A 12,757-nucleotide genomic window follows, 5' to 3' on the forward strand; every position below is an offset into this window, starting at 1 on the left:
GCGCCTGGATGCAATCCTGTGCAATGTGCTCTAGGTGACCCTGCTTGAGCAGGGGGGTTGGACTAGATGATCTCCAGAGGTCCCTTCCAACCTCAGCGATTCTGTGATTCTGTGATTCTGTGAGTTTTCTGTTTATTATTTGCATTCCATGTGTATTAAGGCCTAATCAACTATTGTGCTTTTCACAATATATTAGTCAATGTGTATTAGTCATTAAGTTTTCCAGCACAGATTAGTCAAAAACAGCCTTGAGTTGTGTCTGCCCCAAATTCAAAAAAATAACTACAATTATTTTTCTTTGCACAACCCTAATTTTAAAGAGCTTTTTTTTTTTTACAAAGGGAAATGGTATACCTCCCTCGCAGCTGACAGTGCTATACAGATAGATAAAAGAATCCAAAGAGAACATGCACACGAGCACTGCTAATAAAAGAGTGGATGATATAAATCATAATTGCTAGTTAAAAAGGAAAGCCAAGGAACCTTTTTTACACATTTTGCTTTGTCACAATCTGAGGAAGGATAGAAACCATTACTTCCAATGGGTATCAAAGGAGCGATCCAAGCTGCTGTGTGATCCAGTCCGCTCCTGCGAGGGGAACGTTGCCCGATGACTTAGTGACTCCAGGGCAAAGGATCCCGGAACCTGGCAGCCTAAGCAGGGCATCACCCGTGCGGAGCCCCCGGCCAAGGAAGGTGCCTTCTGGCAGGTGGGATTTGCCCACAAACAGGGAGCAGGAGTTTCCCATGGCATCCTAGGAAGCCGCTGAGGCTGTCACGCTCATCCTGCTCGCTGACTTCTGGCCTCATGCTGAAAAGGCCCAAAAGAGAACAAGCCACCGCCTGAAACCGGTGCTGACCTTTAGAGCCGCAACACGCTTCCAGCTTCGATCCTATTTTGGGAGCGCGTACAAAGTTTAGGCTGTTTTGCAAACCCAAGTCAGCTAATGCACACGTGACCATTCAACCTTGACATTATACAGGAAAAAGCAGCAGACTAAAGCTATCTGTCCTTCTAGCTAGACAAAAGAATAGTCACCAACATATATCTTTAAACATTCACCTTCGTAATCTTCGTGAAAACTTAAATGCATATTTCTCTACAAAAATTTGACTTAGATTTGTTTAATTCTTTTACTGATTTCCAACTTTTTAAAACTGGTTATTTTTATTTAAAAAAATCACTAAATGGCCACTTTTCAACATAAAAACTACATAGGCTTAAAAAGAAATGAAAAAATCTTTCAAGATGTTCCAAGGAGTAGCAGAGGACTTGCAGTTGCCTCAGGGAATACCAGATTAGTTCTCCTAGTTTTTTTTAAACCATCCAAAGCAGTAACAAATCAACTGAAGAATTCAAGTGGGGAAATCCTAGATCCCAAGGCATTAYTGGAATGCCTGCTATGAACTTCAAGGCATTCAGAAGTTCACTTATGTTCTTTCCTAAAGTTATTCCCTTGTAAATGATTGCTGCAAGAAAAACTGCAACCAGCAGCATCCACAATGCAAAGATCCCAGGAAAGTGCAGACCACAGTGAAAAGTTTTAGAACCCTTACTTGAAAATTTAGCCAGGTCTCAACATAAAAGAGAGAAACTCCTTTTTTCCTGGATGCAGGGTGTTTGGAGTTTGTTTTTTGTTTGTTTTTGGCAACATACTGGCCCTTCTCTTTTGTGTACTTTGAATATGAAATTAGAATTTTTGATTAAATCATGTGTCTCTTGACGCATGGTTGAAGCAAAGGACAGAACATATCCAGGACACAAGAACAGCCATACTTTTGCTATGAACACCAAACACATTCTACCTTATCCCTTTCCAAAAAGGGCTGAAACAGTTAGTTATGAGATTATAGGTAACCATCTTGCACCTGAGAAATGTACTGATCTGTCCTCTCAAGACTCTTGTGTTCGTGAGCAAGATGAGCTCCCTAAGAAGGACTTCTGCTAGAAGAGTAAAACTTTAATAGGCACTACTCCACATGCACCAGATGAAGTTGAAATTAGTGTAACAGGATTGGAAATGCTGCACTGTAAAGCACGAACCGCTGTCAACTGAGTCGAAGCGCAGGCACGCAGCATTTTCTCTGCTTTAAGAAGGCACATCAGCATCCCAAGTTCAGCTGCTTCAGACGCCATCTGTGCCCTTACAGTCACGTGAGAACGCTGGACTCTGAACAAGCCTTTCTCCCTTGGGGAAAAAAGTGCACTGAAAGTACCAACATATCTAGAAACCAAGACTGAGGGCTGCTTTTTTTTTTTTTTTTTGTCCTCTTGGCAACGAGCTAAGCAGAACTAAGGCTATCCCCAAGATAATAAAGGACAAAAATAACCAACAGAATTTCCTCCTAGGACTGTCTCAGTCATCATCCTCACAACTGAGTTGCCACTGGTTGACTCTGCATGCAGAGGKGACAGGTTTCCTGGCGTATAGCAGGTGTGAGATGTTCGACTGAGGCTGCGCCTGGGAAGGGCGAGGAAAGGTGCTTCCCTAAGTGTCTGCTGAATTGTCTTCTCCTCCCTACCCCTGGGGTGGGTGGGTGGATGAGAGAGAGATACACACACACAGATATCCAAATATATTGAGATATACATACACACACAGAGATATATACTATATATATACACATATACATACAAACACACACACAGGTATCCAAATCAGCAATCAAAAGTTTGTGCTAATTGCCAGTAAACTAAATGACAAAAATTCCCCGAGTCAAGACTGCTTTGCCCCCAACACTATATAGCTTAAATAAAGCACAATCACTATCACTTCTTTGCAGCCTTGCAACAAAGGCAATCGGTAAGGACAAGTTTTTTACATTTTATCCAATAATAAGATTTTAACTCCTGCTGGTTCGTGCAGGGCTCAGCTTATAAATTATAAACTACTGAAAACAATCCTTTTACTATTTCACCCATCCCACTGACAATGCTCCTATATTTTGTTCTGTTTTCTCCAGTCTGGTCTTAAGCATGCCAAGACAGAGATTCCCTTCGGCTCCCCAGGGAGTTACTTCAYAGCTTAGCATGTTTGCTAAGTTTCTCATATCCAACTTTAAAATCTCCCRTTATTCATTTCAAACAATTAATCCTCACTATTATAATGCTTTTGCACTTTKCAAAGTTATTAAAATAACCTGGCCACACCAAATTCCTTTTAATACCTGAAGCCAAATAGAACTTCCAGATTCATTTGCTGATTTACAAAATAGAAAATGGTACCATGGCAAACAATTCGTTTTCCTAAGGCAGTAGCTATTAAAATTAAGACAGTGCATTAGATAAAGATGGTCCTAAACATGTTCACAGAGCCAAGGAAAGCTGCAAACAGGACACAGCCAAGGTGAAAGAGAAGTTTAAAACTATAAACTACTGATGGCAATCAAAGCCTACTGTACTTGAGCAAGCAAGACTTGAATTTTTGACAGGTTCCCCACATCTAGCAGCATTCTGATACAAAAGACATTTTCCAGTTATTCMGTATTTTAAGCTGTGGATGTAAACAGAACAATTACCTAATCATCRCAGACATCTTAACGAGATTACAGTAAGCTTGATACTGTCCCTGCATTTTTAGTTTTCAATGTGCGTTAGATTGTTAATTCACACTGTAAATACACGACGGATCGGTCACGGGGAATTACTGGCCTTAGCAGCTCAGAAAGGAATAGCTGGCAAGATGCAGCAACAAGGACTGAAGATTTTAACTCTGTCACTGATTGCTCATTGCCATGCTGACCTACCACCTTGAAGGTTTCAGTGAACGGTGTGGATCATACCCATTCAAGCCACCGTTTGAGGCTTTTCGTACACATTGCATTTGTGCTGTTTACCTTTTTAAATCATCTTAGAAACAGGAGTTTCTTTCTTTCAGGAAGAGTAGATTCTGTAGGCTCAGTATTGCAGCATAAGTGAATCCCAGACCATAATTATAATCTGTAGTGCAAAATAAATTGTCTCTCCCTGAAAAGACATTTGATATGCCTATTCTAATTACAGTTCTTATATCAGGAGAGATTTTCCTTCTCATGAAAATGAAAGCGTCATTTACAATGAATTTCCTTTGAAGAACCATAAAGCAGCCTGGATGATACTCTCAAGCGAACTCTGCCTTATAGAGAGACACAGATTAGCATATAAGCAGAGAGTACCACACAAGTAATGACGAGATGGAGCAYCTACAAACATTGTTAACTTATGCAGTGCTCATGTTTTACATATCTTTCAGATTTCATCCCTTGAAGTTGACTCTACAGAGCACAAACCCTGCATGGACTTTGCATCAGTGACTAAYGGCATTACTAGAAAGGAAGTGCAGCCTAATGATTAGGCTACACCTCCCCTGCCACACTGCAGAAATGACCTTAGTGTCATATACGGATGCCCACAGTAGCTTTAAGCTAACTGCCTTAGCAGCTACAGCAGTCCAGCTGCAGCAGCCCGGAAGCTGGCACAGGCCAACTTGCCAAGAAGCACCTCCAGAGCTGCACCTCAGACAGGCGGTGGCACTGGAGCTACAGCATCCGAGATTCCCCAGAACYGACTGACTGCAATAGCAGCTGTAGCAGACATTAATAACATTCTTCCATGCTCAATATATCAAAAAAAGCAAAGATCACAATTCAAGTAACAGGAAAAGTTCAGAAGTTCATATAGGTACCTAAATCAAGAATTCCCTCGCAACCCTGAGGGAGCTTGACTCAGTTCCCACTGAAGTCAGTGGTGAACTCAGCAGTGGCTTCAATTATTTTTGCACAAGAAATAATCCTGACATCCATCCTCCATTAAGAATGCYTTTGTTTTCTTCCCCGTAACCCAAACACAACGTGCTAGAGCTGCAGGTTACCAGTACAAAGATYTCTATGTGTAAAACAGTTTTGTGCAAGACTTCTGGACTGTTCTGACTCCTAATGAAGTGAAGCCAGTTCACAGGTAAAGATGACTGTTTAATTAACAGGTTATGAAAACAATGACATTACATTATAGGAGGAAGGAAAAAAAAAAAACTCAAAAAACCAAAAATCCTGAACACTACAAAAGTACATTTCTCCACTAATCACAGACTTTTCTGGATAGCCTAACTACACTTCACCATTTTTAGTATTTGACATTTATGTTTGAATATATTAAGAGTCTTGACTGGACATTATAAGAAGTAGCAATTCAGCTTGTATTCCATTTCTGCAAGTTGGTATTTCCSAAGTATTTCTATTTGCCGACCACAGAACTTCTAACACAATTTAATACTATCACCTTTTATTTGCCAAAATGACAGAGACTGTTTCCTACCAAGAGGTATTTGTGAACTTGTTCTGGATTCTGGCATTTTCTGGCTTTACATATTGATGCAATATTACGTCCTAAATCTGTAGAGACTTCAATAGGGTTACTAAATACATGAAGTCAAATGAGATTTAACTTTAAAGGATTGAGTCACGTAATTGTTCACATACAGCTAGYGTGTAATCCTACAGTTTTTAAAAGATCAATATTATAATAAAATTTTTAAAAATTGTTTTGAGGAGACTGAAGTTTTTGTTTAAGTATTTGTTATACATAAAAATTTATCTGCCTTTTAACTCAGCTCAAAAAAATCAGGTTTTTATATCATCAATTATCATCCCAAGTAAAATTTTCAAAAACATTTCACTCCTGACACTAGATTAAGCTACAGAACTAAAAAAAAGCTAGAAATAGAAYTGAAAAGCACAATTAAAGACTATTCAAAATTTACACAGCAAACAGAACTCCCAAGAGATCTATTAAAAGAAACAATCAATGCTTTCACCAAGCAGGCAATCCAATTAAAAAAAAAAAAGCATAATTAAAGCAAATGCTTAATTTTATTTTCTTTTCAAGCTAGCTACTTACTGTAGAAACCCAAATCTATCTGTGACTTTGTAAAGACGATAGTCAGCATCTTCCCAYGGTTCAATCTGTGCACCCTCTCGTCCCTAAAAGGGAGGGGAAAAAAGAGCCAGTGAAGTTTAACGACACAGTAAGCTAAAAAATAAAGGCATGATTCAGCCACTTCAAGCGTAATCTTTGGGGTACTCTGGGGGGCAGAGACAGGGGTCCTAAGCTTACCAGCCAAGAACAGGAAAAGTAGCACACCTCTCCCACCCACTAGGAAAAGTATTTTAATCACAGGAAACAACTTTTGGTCACTGCTAACACAGAGTAGATTTCAACAACAGATTTCACCCATAGATTTGTAATAATCTCACGCTTTYCCTCTTTCTCCCCAGCAGTGCAGCAAAGTCCTCCACACCAAAAAATGAGTTGATTGAGATGTTACCCAGAATACTCCCATTGAGGGATTTACTGACCTACAGGCCACTGTATAATGAAACCACCAGATGAGTTCTACGCAATATTTTAAACAAAAGCTAGTGGAAAACCATAGTTTATTTTTTAGAACAGAAACGTTACTAAGATTAATTACAAAATGTCTTTAAATTATTAGTGGGTTTACTTACTCTGTCATACTTGGCAACTATCTCTGCTCGTTCTTGGGCAAGTTTGATAGCAGCATCCTGCTCGGCATCTGCACCTGTTGAGGATTAAAATAAAGCTACTGAGATTCCCTCCCTTGTGAACACYGAACAGCAGCTAAGTACTTGGAAAATAAATCTCAAGAGAGACTGTTTGGTGCAGAAATGCCAAAGTAATCATAGTAAAGCAAAATATGACCTTCGCACACGAAAGTGACATCTTAATAATGTTTAGAGTAAAATATAATTATTGGATAATATCCTAACTGCTGAATTTAGAGTGTTCCCCATTTTCTATCAAAATAACTATTGAAAGTTAAAAAAAAACACAAACCACAATTCCACAACCCACAAACTAGAAACCTGAACAAAGCAGTAAAGTCTACTCATTGCTAATTCAACAAACATTCATAAATAGCAAAGAAATCTGAAATATACACTACTAGTTTAAAACAAAAGTTTGAACTATTTACAAGATTCACATAGAGGGATTAGAAGACTGAGGACTGTCCAAGAAACACTGCATGACTTAACTTTTAGTCAACTTCTCAGCTTATTTCTGAGAAAACAGAGGAGGYGATGGTATAACAGAACTGCAGCTTGGGCAACCCAGAGACGGAGTAAGTGTCAGAATATGACAACATTTCAAGCATTCGGGTTGAGAAAGAGAAAAATAGAGCTGGTATCATAGTTTTCTGTTGTATGAAATTAACATGCTTATTTGTGCAAACACTATTTCTTTAATAAAAATTTACTAACATATTTCTCAGATACTTAAAAAAGTAGTTGTGCTAAGGTGGCCTTCTCATCTGCCTGCTAGACTAGACTTAGTCTGTTCTTGTCCATGCTTTCCTCACAGTTTCTCCAGGAGAGCACACATGGAAGCCAGGAACGTCCTCGCAGAGATGCAAGCACCATGGCAGCAAAATGCTTGTCCCAAATTTCCCCTAAGGGAAACTGCAACTCCTTCTTTGGAGCTTTCACTTACCATCTCCTGAAGCTATTCTTTGTTCGTCCCATTCTGGTTCCCTTCTGCTTGTCACCACTGTTTGCCAACCATGCTACTCCCGTTCATTAGTGAGGACACAGGTCTTTGTCATTTTTGCCAGTGCGTGCCAAGAACCAGCAGTCATGTATTTATGCAATTATTTGAGGAGAAAAAGTAATTTAAGAACTGCATCTGCTACATTTTGAAGCTACGCAGCTCTGTGCTGCAGCACTGATAAACAATTTACTCTTTGTAAGGGAAGAGGGGAGCGGATTCATTCCCTATTGCCCAGCCCTTGGTGCTGCCCATGCAGCATGCTGTTGCGCTGGCTCTTTAGGTGCCATATCCACCTCGATTCCTAGTTTCTAGTCCACTGGGGTCTGCCTTTGCTTAAAGAGGACTGCAAGACGCAAAGCAGCTTGGTTGCAAGTCTGTTTTTGTTTGACACAGATTTACAGTTATTGGGGACCCTGGTACCCTAACTACCAGTCTGAATGCTGACCAGGGGACCACTTCTCTTACACACCATCACCTGAGCATCGCCTCCCTCACGTTGTCACACAGTGAGGGCACARACTGAATCCTAAGCTACCCCGAGCATATTTAAGAACTAGATGTTGCCTATACAATCATAACAATCCTTTTTGTTCCTCCTTCACCAGTGGACGTGCTGTGCCTCCTAAACTGACAACAGCCACTAAAGCCTAGCAAATGTACAACCATGAAGCAGCACACGAAGCCTAGTGTTACTTCAAAAGCGAGAAGCTAAAATGACCATAAGCAAAATCAAATTGCGTTTTCTTTTTCAAGACACAAACRGGTCTGTGTTTACTATAACTCCTTACGGAAGACCAACCATACGACTTTAAAAGTAAACTTGATGCTTGCTTAGAAATCTGACGTTGCACGGGACGAGACAACCCAAGCACCAGGCAATCTTAATCTTTACTTCTCCAATGGATATGTTTGGGGAAAGCCTACAGGTTTGAAATATGATTCCTACTGGGCTTGAAGGAAGGGGGAAAAATTCCTATCGCTATTTTTCAAGTCAAAGAGGGATTAGATTTGATATGAGAATGCATCAGATCAGCTAGTAAATGGTAGATACGGCAATATTTTTCAATTAATAGAACTCGTAAGTACATTGCTACTTGTATTTAGGGAAAACGTACTGAAAAGGACATAGACTGTTCAACGACACCATGGATGGAAAAAGTAGCAGAAATTGAAACACAGTTTAAACCTTTGATTAAAGGAATTAAAAACTGTATTTGCGCTAGAAACTATGTCCTGATTTATGCTGAAACCATTTATGTCCATGGCTTACCTTCTTTTCCTCTACATAAGTAACATATGAATCAAAGTTTGGCATGTTCTATGCCTCATGACAATTCAATCACATTCAGTGTGGAAATTATCATATTCATTGCCTTTAAAGTAATCCTCTTCACTTCCCGCCAGAATCATCTTAACCTTCTAGCTGCACTGGGATAGTTTAACGTTATGTTAATCCATCCATGCTGAAAACTCAGAAAACAGCTTGAAATGGGGACAAGACATTATATTTCAGGAGATAAGAATAAAATACGATTTTTCTTATAAAAGGAATTATTTAAGTGTCTCCAAGTTAGAAGTTACACAATGATTCACGATCAGGTAAAAACTAAGTAAGGAAACAGAAAGAATTCTTTGYGACATATCTCCCTAGGCAGAAAAAAACATTTCCACATTACATGAAATTAGGAACAAGTAATAGATACTCTAAATACTGTCTTATCTGAATGAAAACAGATATGATTAGATTTTCTAATTAAAGATTGGCATTACAGATGATCAACATCCCATTATAAAGCAAACAATACAATCTCAGACAAGGCTGAAAATATATAGTCAATGAACTATTAGACAGATCTGTTTCTGACTAAAAAATGAGCAAATATATTACCAGCAAGCCAGAAATGATATAATCAATGGTGACAAAATCTGCAGATGATGGTACAATAAACAGTGCGTTTAAGTCCCTAACATAACTGGTCACAATTCCCGGGAACGATGAGYACAAGTAAATGCCTGCACCTAAAACAACACCACCAGCAGCGTCACGCAAAGGTACATCATAAGACGAAAAGGTAAGTCATAAAAAGGAAGGCCAGGAACAAATTATTCAGAGTCGAGTGGCCTGATACGCTACATAACACTCCCCGTTAGAGCATCTTCCCCTCCTTACTCCTATACATCACGCTGACCTCTCAGCCCCCCATATATATAGGGGATTATTTTTCTTCACCATCCCTCATGGTCTCTCACTAATTGTATTATTTAAAAAAGAAGTCACTTTTGTGTGCAATAGAAGATTATCTGTAATAATGGAATAGAAGTTGAAAAAATTCTAATTCTTTACCAAACCTAACAGTGCTGGTACAGGTTCAAAGCATTCAGGTGTGTTTGTTTATCCATCAGACCCTGGCCTCCAAACCCCAGCTAATTTTACACCTGGTGCTGCAAAGTGCCTACAGTTTAGATAAAAGTTGCTATACTGCATTGTTAAATTTCTTACAGTCACCCAATTTTTCTGATTAGAATATATTCTATTGTCATTAAAGAAATTTTCTTTAAACAGTCATTTTTCTGTTTACCATAGCAAACACATAAGCAAGTAAAAAACTTGGCACGTATTCATTAAATATATATATATATAGTTTAATCAGTATTTGTCATTTCAATAGATCAGGTATGATTACAGTGTTTCTAAAGTTCTGAAATGCCAGTCTGTTGTAGAYGGCTTCAAGGTACAACATAATTGACTGTACCACATCTGAACTAATAAAGGTAATCAAAACCCTTCACATTCAATATCAATTATTCATCTTCCATTTCCTCTGGTAGTTTTATTGTTATTATAAAAGCTTCAAAAYTGGATACAGTTGTGACCTAAATTTTGTGGTTAGTAGAGAAACAATCTGCGGTGATAATTCAGAATAGGACTAGAGGTGGTCTCCTTCTGCAACTGAGTTTAAACTGATGATGTGTCAGGCTTGATAAATTAGACATTGGTGGGTTGCTATCAACCCTACAGAGCAAGAAAAAAAACAAAAAACAAAAAACACCATGACTTAGCATCAAGTACAAGCTTTACTCCTTTGTCACCCTAGTAAGAGTATCTCCTTACCTCACCAATTTTCCAGGAATTTATAAAAACAGAATTTCTTCAGGAACAGGGCAAGGCGATGGTATGCAAAAAGTGTAAAGTCGTCAATGGCAAGGACAAAAAAATAAGCTAGCCCTACCAAAAGTACACGATCCTAATTTGTCTGCAGAGAGCAGAGAACCCTCAATATGATGTCCCACCATCACCCACCTAAAACGTAACTTTTTTAAAAGGGGCAAAAGGGCAAAAAAGAAAAGAAGAACTAAAATTTGCAATAATGTGGTCTTGCATTCATTCAAATGACAAAGCTAAACATTGCAGGTCTCTCTTGGGCTCCCAGCAGTAACTCCGTTCTCCAAAACACAGGAGTGAAAAGAGGCAGCACAATCTTGCGCATTCCCAGCCGTCAAGGAGCTGCCGAGCAGCCTGCAGCAGCCTGGCAGCGGCTCGGTGGTGACTGTAACGCTGAGGGCCCGCAGGTACCGCTGCTTCTTGGCCTGCAGCCTGGAGCAGCTGAGCTGCTGCGGGACAGGGAAATGATGTGCCCTTCCAAAGTTTAAAGAAAATAAACTGTAAGCTATGGGACTGTAAAACAAACAATCAAAAAAACAAAAAAAACCCAAAGCACAGCATCTTAAAAAGCAGTTTTCACCTGTGCTCTGCTGAGCACACATCTCCACCCATCTCCATGCACAAGAAGTCAACCAAGCCAACGTGAACGATCTCCGAGGCGATCCACACTYGCTCGTTAGACTTCTCCCGCAAGCAGGCTGAAAACGCTCCGTCAGCCACCGCATCTCACCTGTGACAAGGTAACTAACAGCAGAGCAYGAACCACGCCATCGAGGCAGCACAAAACGAGCCACCCCACCTAGAGCCTCGCAACGTCCCATACGTTTCAGGGGACATGTAGATACAAGGTACGTTACAGCRCTTAAGTGTTATCAGTGGCACGATGAACGGTTTCTTACAGATGTGCCATAAATTTAAGTAATGCCTCTTTCTGTTTGGACAACAGCCAATATACTATTACCGTGCAGTGCAAACTGATCGCAAATTTTGGAAAGGGGGTTTCTCTCCATTTGGTTATTTGCGGCACCATCACTGCCTCCTCAACCGCAGAGGAACCTAAAACCCAAAAAGCCTCGGAACGTGCCGATTTATTTCCCATTACTTCACTGCGATTCCTGCCGGTTTGCACATTACGCGTCCCAGTGCACAGAGCCGCCCCRGCGCAGAGTCCCGGCTGCAGGCGCTACCAACAGCTGCTCTGCAGCTGCGCGTCCAAAGCACATTTCCCAGCAATAAACAAACCTTTTTTTTTTTTTTTTTTAAAACATCTCTGGGCATATCAGAAAGTCCCTTTAATATCAACGCTATTCATTCTCCCTTCCACCCCACTCCCACAGACAATGAAATAAAAGCCATCGTGTACATTTAAATAGTATTTTGGTGTGGGCAGCTGATGTTTAAAAGGAAAAAAAACTCCTAAATACTTGCACCCAGATATTAAACTCGCTCCAAACAAAAAAGACTAAACATCACTTACTATATTTCAATCTATTTTTCCTCTTCATGCAGGTCATTTTTAGGCAGTGAAAACAAACATTAAACAGTTACAGTAAGAAAAACGATCCCTTTTACATAACAATACTTTTTCAGGAATCAATATTATCAGAAGTTAAGTGATCTACATTTCTTCCACCATTAAATGTAATAATATAACTTAATAGTGTTACATATTTAAAGCTTTAATTTCTGATAAGTGAAAACAAAAAGTAAAATAGCAAACAATATATCCAGAAAGCTTAACAATTAAAAGGTGAATATATACATTTAAAAAACATTTTACCAGTATTTAGGTTTTGATTTTCTGCCCGGTCCTTGTAAAAGTCAGTTTTAGTCTTCATGAAGTAAGCCTGTTTACTTCTAGCTCATATTCTAAATCGCTTTAATCAGAAACAACGGGGGAAAGTTCTCCTCCTCCGCTTGGAAAAACCGTCCACGTAACCAAGCTGCTCGACATGGGCTCTTTCTTTTTCAAGCAATGGCCGCTCTACGGCCACACGAACCACAAATGTTCGGACAAAGATGCCATTTGTTAGCGGGAAGTGTCATCCAGG

The 12,757-nt window shown here is 39.6% G+C and overlaps 1 protein-coding gene across 2 annotated transcripts in view; it reads right to left on the reverse strand.

Moving 5' to 3' along the window:
* The window catches only part of USP6NL (USP6 N-terminal like), a 119,053-nt gene that overhangs the window by 58,033 nt on the left and 48,263 nt on the right, over positions 1-12,757 (reverse strand). The window contains exons 3-4 of one of the 2 annotated variants that reach the window (XM_026091278.1): positions 6,484-6,557; positions 5,876-5,958 (exon numbers count right to left, since the gene is read on the reverse strand). In XM_026091278.1, the coding sequence (XP_025947063.1) occupies positions 5,876-5,958; positions 6,484-6,557 (157 nt within the window). Of the gene's footprint in view, positions 1-3,837; positions 3,913-5,875; positions 5,959-6,483; positions 6,558-12,757 lie in introns of those variants that run through there. The other variant, XM_026091279.1, reaches the window with a different exon arrangement.

Source organism: Apteryx rowi, unplaced genomic scaffold, assembly GCF_003343035.1.
Source record: "Apteryx rowi isolate R43461 unplaced genomic scaffold, aptRow1 scaffold_9, whole genome shotgun sequence".
Classification (NCBI taxonomy): domain Eukaryota; kingdom Metazoa; phylum Chordata; class Aves; order Apterygiformes; family Apterygidae; genus Apteryx; species Apteryx rowi.